Here is a 7946-nt window from a genome sequence, read left to right as displayed (position 1 = left end):
ATTACAAAAAATGGAAAAGGAAGTAATTTACCAAAAAAGTTAAAAAAGTTGATGTGCTATATATATTATAATTTTTTTTTTTAAAGGAATACATATTATAGTAACTATAACTAAATGTTAGAAACCAAAAAGAAACTATAAGGGATAGATATAGTTAGCAGGCAGCAATGAGTAGTAACACATTTAACAATTGATTGATATCTTTAGTTGTGAAAAAGTACGCACACAATGACACATAGCAGAAGAATGAAAAATCATGGTCTTGCATGGAAACGATTCTCAATGCAAATCGAATCACACTCTCTTTATTCTTCTTTACAGTTTGCATCTATTTTTCCTTTACCCTTCCCCAAGAGAATGGAGGCCAGATCTTGGAGAGATGATGAGAGATTAAAGCTATAAGCTATAGAAAGAGAGAATAAAGTAAACTAAGCAGCAGCCGCAGTAGTGCTTCAAACAAAGAATACAAAAGATGGTCAAAAAAATGAAAACCTTAAAGGCTTGTTATTCATTTCATCATAAGCTTACTTATCTTTATTGAAACTCACCATTATGCCTTTTCTTTTCTCATTCTCATTTATTTAATTTTCATGTCTGTTTTTGCTTCCAAATTGTACTATAAGGTGCCTCCCAGCACTTATTAGATGGACCCGAATTGTCCCCGTAAGTTTAGCTCAGTTGGTAGGGACAATGCATAATATATGCAAGGTCCGGAGTTCGAACCCTAGCCACCACAAAAAAAAAATAAAAAATTGTAACATTTTGATACATATAAGAACCAATGTTGAATTTATACGGTCAAGCAAATCTAAGTCATTGAAAAAAAAAAATCAAATGATTGACAATTAAAATAAAATTTTGAGATTTGTAAAAAGAAATTAAGGGGTCAATTTAGAAATTAAAAACTATAAGGATCAATTTGTAAAATTAAAAAAGGGATTAAATCATAACATTTTGATACACATATAAGAACCAATGTGCAAAATTTGAAAGAAAAAGAACCAATTTTTATATTCACTTTTACTAAGTAAGAAAGAAATTTTAAATTCTTAGTTTTTACGTGATATTTAAAATTCCTTAAATTTAACTTTGACAAACTACTAAAAATATCAATTTTTTGAAAATTCTTAAAAAATTTCATTCAAACAACGAAATTTACATTAATTAATTTGAATTATTCTCTAAAGTTATATTACTTCAAAAAGAATTCTCTCATCCAAAAATACTTTTAAAGTAAGAATGGTTCGATCCTGTGCCAACAATCAAAATGTGCTTACTGTATTCAGTTCTACAATTATTGTGTTCTTTACATACATACAACACAATATTAACAAGTTCATAGTAATTTTGTTTTAAAGGTGTGGCACAATAATATAGGTTGATACACTAAATGAATCATCTCAAGTCAGAGTAGTCTTGAATATCATTATTATCTTAAGACATTGAGCATTATATATGAGTCATCTTACTTATATGTTTAACATCCTTTTTTTTTCATCCAATAAGACTCTACCAACAATGTTTCTAACAAATTAACTACTAATATTTTTTTTTGACAAAAAATTAACTACTAATATTTGTTACCACTACAAATATATATATGATATATTTTTTCATTTTTATTTTATATCCCATGCAGGTACAGTTCCAAAGATAAACTATTTCATTTTATTAACGGTCAACAAATTCTTCACTATGCAAAGAACAAGATTTATAACTTGGTTTTGTTGAAAGTAAATTCAAATAAACCAGCTTCTCCTAATAATTTCATAACTTCAATAACCTTTTTTACTCATTACCCTTGCTTCCTACTTTTAAGAGAATAAAAGAATTCAAATTGCACGTAAAGCAAAAACAATTTTTCCAAACAAAATTGACTGTAAAAATTCTGTGGATTCCCAAAGAATAATTGACATGAAAACGACATGGATCTCTTTGTGAATGTTATTGTGATATCTAGTAGGGTCAGTTATATGATTTTAATGGTACGAATATTCATTACACTGTGACAATTGCTGACTTGGATTCTACACCTTCCAATAATATGTTGAAAACTTTATTTTTTTTTCCCTACCATTAATTTTATTTTTGTTCTTTACATGGATTTTGCTTGTGGGGCTGAAATTCGAATTAATTTGATTCATATAACCAAATGGTGTGGTCAAAGGGGACCTTTTGTAGGTTTATGGTTTATTTGATTGATGAGATCTTTGGACATTTTATGTTGTGCTATTAGGTTACATGCTCTTTTTGTTGGTCTTGAGTTTGTTGACTTGGCCCAGCTTGCTTGTTGCAATAGACCATGATAAAGTGTATGTTAACTTAGTGTATACACCACATAAGATATTGTAGTGTGCCATAGTTTAAAAATAATTTTGTTAAAGAGTCTCACATCGGAAAAAATATGACCTGAATAAGTGAAGACATCTTCACCTCATAAGTCGATTTTGTAGGATTGTGTTAGACTTAACCACGATTTTTAAGATAATATTAGAGTATCTTCCAAGATCCATATTTTATTTGATGTGAGATAAATTTATTTTTATTAATGTTAAATTTCTTTAGAACATGTGAGTTTAACCATGTTATAACATAACTTACACTAATTTTATGTGGCCCTATCAAAATTTTGCTTTGAACGCTAAGATTTTTGTAAATTTAGGAGTCATCTAAATTCCTATTACTTTTTTCTAGCAATAATTCCCGATTAACTAAAAACTTAAAAATGAAAAAATAATATTTATACAACCCTTTTATAATAACTTTTAGAATAATTCTCTCACTCATATACTTACATTGTACTTACTCTGTCGCTCTCCCTCTTTCTTTCTCTCTCTCCCTATATTGCTTTTATCCCAAGAGAAGAGGAAAAAATGTTTGTCTTTGTAAAATATAATTTAATTTTTCAGTCACATTTTTCAAACTAAGGCACTAATTAACTAATCTTTTAACTTTTAAGCAAGATTAATACTAGTAGATAGAGATCTAGTGAGTCACATTATACTTACACCTTCCTTATATAAGATCCTACATATTTTATCTTTTCATTAATATATGAACCTAGAGACAAACCTCAAAGAAATCTTAAATTGACATAGTCTATTAGGCATGAGAAAAGATCATACATCTCACAATTAAAATAGCATCTCGAGATCTAGACCGTCATTTTTATTTTATTTTTATTTTATCAGTGGTTGAAATCATTTTGTTGTGGTAAATGTGAGTAACAAGTCTCACGATAGAAGAAAAAATGAATGTTGAGTAATATATATGTGATTCGTATATTTAATGTCGTAAGTCTTTGGGTTTAGATATGGTGTCCAACTCACTTTTGTGATTGCTCGTAGGTCTAATGTGATGATCTCCGGACTCTCCCTAATGGCCCAACTTTGGTATCAGAATGTGTGTTTTGTTGAGTGCAACGGAAATAGCGGTACAAGTGTATGTAAATGAAAAAAGTTTTTGCTTTCATAATAAAGTAATGGACCTTCATTTGAGGAAGAGATTATTGTGACAAATGTGAGCTAGAAATCTCGTATTGAGTAGATAAACACTGCAGTGATCCATTTTCCCATGGACCAAATTAATTAGTTAAAAAGAATACTTTGAATTTTAATTCGTGTGCTTGAACAATATAAATCCTAAGGTAGAGAAAAAAATATGAAAGAGTATAAATACTCACATCAAAATCAAACTAGCCCTACCACTTCCCACTCCCTTCCCATGCTTCTAACCAATTTTAAAGTTTTGAAGAAAGAATAATGATCCTATATGCACTTTGCGTCCATTATCATACCAATAAATTTTAACAAAATGAAGTTGTAGCCCACTGCCAAAGTAAATGTTCAAAATTCAAAGTAACCTCTCTTTGGAATTGAAGCACGAATTTCCTTTATCTCTTTTTCTCTCCTTTAAATTTTATTGATTCCATTTATCAAGGTTGTCACTTAAACAACACTAAAAAGTACTACAATATTCTCTTTTCCCTCCATTTATCCTCTTTTTTATGTGGTGTCTTCTAGTATATAAACCATGCCTATTGTCACATTTCTTCATCAATCTCTCCCTCTTTCAGCTTCTCTATCTATAATAGTTCAAGTTACTTTATTATCTTGAGGTTAGTCTTTGTGTGTTCATTTCTAATATTCCCCCTCATTTTTCTTTCACTCACATCTAATCTTCCAAAATTTTCTATTATTCAACAATGTTAATCTTGTCAATTATTAGTCAATTGTGCCATCTACTAAAAAATCTTCTATGTAATTAAAATTTGTCACATAATCTTCAATCATGTTATCTACTAGAGTGCTCTATAATGTCAACCTCACAACTTGCTTTGTAGTTCTCAAAGAAGTTAATCCGTAACTTCAATTATTTTTTATATTTGTTCATATCTTATAATAAGAAGACTTCTAGCTAGAAATCTAGTTACTACCTACTATCATTCACAAACTCTTGCGCATTAGAATAATGAGCCAATGATTATGTAGGGAAAATATCAAATTTGGTTAAAATAAAACTTTTTTTCTTTAAAATAGCAATCAATGATTATGGTCGTAGACAAGTTACAATTTACAATGTATGAAATAGAGGTAAAAAGTGGCAAATGCGACCAAAATTAATTGCATGGACACATCAAAAACGTTGATGTGACATACTTGGTCGCAGATGCACACATTTTTGCTTTATAACTATGACAATGATATGACAAGTTACAACGTATTGTCTTTATTTTTTTTAAGCCGAGGAGCGATTATTGAACTCTTGATTTCCTTATCACTCCACTCTTTAACTCTTCCACCTCAATCACCTTGTTATCACTAATGAAAATTGTTGAATGAAACAGTAATTTGCCAAAGGAGTAAACATGAGTAGGCCAGGAGATTGGAACTGCAGGTCATGCCAGCACATGAACTTTCAAAGGCGCGAATCGTGTCAAAGATGCGGCGATTCAAAGTATGGAGAGAGAGTTGATTATGGATCAGTTTTTGGAGGAATTAGAGGAGGATCTTCATTTGGTTTAAGTGGTTCGGATGTTCGTTTAGGTGATTGGTATTGTGGTGCTGGTAATTGTGGTGCACACAACTTTGCCAGTCGTTTAAGTTGCTTCAAATGTGGTGCTTTCAAAGATGACCTAGCTGGAGGAGGATATAATAATAGTGATATTTTGCTTTCAAGAGGTTTCGGTGGAAGTACAAGACCTGGATGGAAATCTGGTGATTGGATATGCAACAGGTAATTATATTGTAATATTTTGTATAGTTTTTGCATTATTGATATTTCTTGTATTATCTAGAGTTCGAACCCTCACCCCTGCATATAACAGTCTATATTTCTGTCAATTGAGTTATGTTCAAAGGGACTCTTGTGGTCAAATTTTAGTAAGTAATATTATAAAGTGGTAAACTGGTGAAATATAATTAAATTTCTTTGAAAAACTTATTTTTAGTGTTAGATATGTAGTTATTGAACTTTTTATTTTATATTTCCTATCTTTTGATTATTGGTTTCAAATGAGGGGACAACCTTTGCTTTTTGCTTTCCTGCTCCCTTTGAGTTTGAACTTGAAGTTTGAAGAAAATGACATATGATACAAACCAAAGGCAATGATGGGGTTGTAGGCATAAAATCATATCTTTATTGAATTCCTCTTTCTTGACTTCTTTTAGGAGTTACATACTTTGAATATTTGTACTTAAATAGGGTTATGTTAACTTGTACTCTAAAGGTACATGTTAAGCAATTCTAAAATAGAAATATTCCATTAATATTTATGCATTTAAGTAATTAAAAGTTAACAAATTAAACGCAATACACGAATTTCAACAAAAAGTTTCTACATTTAACTCCTTAACTTGTGCCCTTAGGGCACAAGTTAATATTTCCCATTTAAATATAGTTAAAACAGGGGTCTATATATATGTTTATTGTGAAGCAACTCTTATAGTGTATTTAACTCATTTTTATAAAATCTAGGACTTGTAATGTGAGTAAGATCACTTTTTATTCTGATGGTGGCCCAAATGAATAAAGTGTGATATCATATTAAGTTTTTATATTTGATCAATTTTTTTTTTTTGAAAGATATATTTGACCTAATTAATCATTACAAAAGTGACTTGTAAAATGAGGAATGCCACTATTGATAAATGTTTTTCTGAATTTATCTATTTTCAACATAGGATTTGAGTTTATTTTTTTTTCCATTATTTGTGACAAAAACATGACATTTTTTCTTTCTTTTGAACAGATTAGGATGCAATGAACACAACTTTGCTAGCAGAATGGAATGTTTCAAATGCAGCGCACCAAGAGACACCTACTAGAAATGAGATTATCCAAGCAAAAAAAGACTAGAGATGCTGCAAGATTTTCTTTATTAGTTATTACTATGGGATGTTAAGGATTTCTAAAAAGGTGGTCCAAAATGCTATGTTTATTAGAGAAACCAAATCCCAATTAGGCTCTTCTTTAGATTTCCCTTTAAAACTATAACAATGTTGTTTTTGTGCTTTAAACTATTTTAATTTCTTTGATCTTTGTGTTAGAGAGTTCATTTATTGTACGGTGCGTGGCTTTCTTTAATGAAGATTAATATCTCCTTTCTTTTCTCATGAAATTTAACTAGTACTTCCTAATTGTTGAGTGTGATGCCATAACCCACGATTCCTCTTATTCATCACTTGATCAGGTTATTACTCCCTCCGGTCCTATTTACAATAAAGAAACAATAGATTTTTTAAGTTCATTAAATAAATAAAGTATTTGGTGTATATTTTAGACTAAGTACATAAATTATTCAATGAAACTAAAAAGTCAATTATTTCTTATAAATAGGACCGAATGGGGTATATATTAGACAGCGATCAAAGTTATGCATACATGACGATTCATTGCTCACGATCGGCCCAAACATAAAGCGGCTCAAGTCATTACTTCCGTCAACAAAAAAACTTATGTATTAGTTATAGTTATAGGTCACGACACCCACTCGGCCACCAAAACATCGGCTCTAATATCACATACTCGCATTAAATCTTAAGATGTTAAATATATAGGTTCATTAACTTATATGTTGTTCAACACTCGAATTTTTATTCATTTGTAATGCAATGGTAAACCAACATGTGTTTTTCTAGTGATTTAGTAAATTCCTAATTTAGTAAAAAATAAAACGTTTATTTTTGTAAAATTATTGATTTGATTCTGTTAGGTCTTGCCTCAAAGTTCCTCTAGAATTAAAATTGAACTGGGCACTGAGTAATCTACTAAGCAATCAATTCAACAAGGAAAACCTTTAGGTTGACCGAGGGAATACTTGAAAAATTGAGATACCTTTGAATCTACAAACTTTAGTAGTGTAATTATATAGTTAAGCATATTTTAAATCGACTTACCAGAGTTCATTCACTGTTGAGATTGAGACATATTCATTAATCGCTTCTAATATGATGATGGTTTCAAAGGATCATTTTTGTTCACCAAGATTTCCTTACATTTTTGAGTTTTTTTATACATAAATAAATGAAAGACATACGTTTTAGATTTTAAAAGTATTAAATTCAAGATATTTCATAAATTCATTACACATTCATTTCAAACTTTTTTTTACAAAGCATTAAACTTTTATTTTTGGTACATTGAACATTTTAATTTATTCTAAAAAGTATGTTATATGGACATGAATCATGAATATCGTTTTGAGAGTTCAACAATTGATTAGTGAGGACAAAGACAAAATGTCCTATAATAGATTTACTTACCCCTAACCCACCTAATGGTGGTGTTGGTTTGAGAGTTTAGAGTTGCTTCTCTTAAAGTTTCAGATTCAATTATTTATGATATCAATTTTGGTGGACTAGTTTATCTTCTTCAAAAAGCATTACTTATCCTTGGCCGAATTTCGGATTACTAGGATCTCTTTCCCTGAGCTTTCATAATTTAGG

The 7946-nt window shown here is 29.9% G+C and overlaps 1 protein-coding gene across 1 annotated transcript; it reads left to right on the top strand.

The window, feature by feature from the left end:
- Nucleotides 1-3958: 3958 nt before the first annotated feature.
- LOC25491332 (zinc finger Ran-binding domain-containing protein 2) lies at nt 3959-6619 on the top strand. Its single transcript, XM_013599224.3, has 3 exons — nt 3959-4117; nt 4847-5235; nt 6251-6619. Exons 2-3 carry the CDS (start codon nt 4868-4870, stop codon nt 6324-6326), a joined length of 444 nt encoding a protein of 147 aa, XP_013454678.1. The 5' UTR covers nt 3959-4117; nt 4847-4867; the 3' UTR covers nt 6327-6619.
- Nucleotides 6620-7946: the final 1327 nt, after the last annotated feature.

The sequence above is a fragment of the Medicago truncatula genome, chromosome 4, assembly GCF_003473485.1.
Source record: "Medicago truncatula cultivar Jemalong A17 chromosome 4, MtrunA17r5.0-ANR, whole genome shotgun sequence".
NCBI classification, from domain to species: Eukaryota; Viridiplantae; Streptophyta; class Magnoliopsida; order Fabales; family Fabaceae; genus Medicago; species Medicago truncatula.
This window is presented reverse-complemented; position numbering and strand designations above follow the sequence as displayed.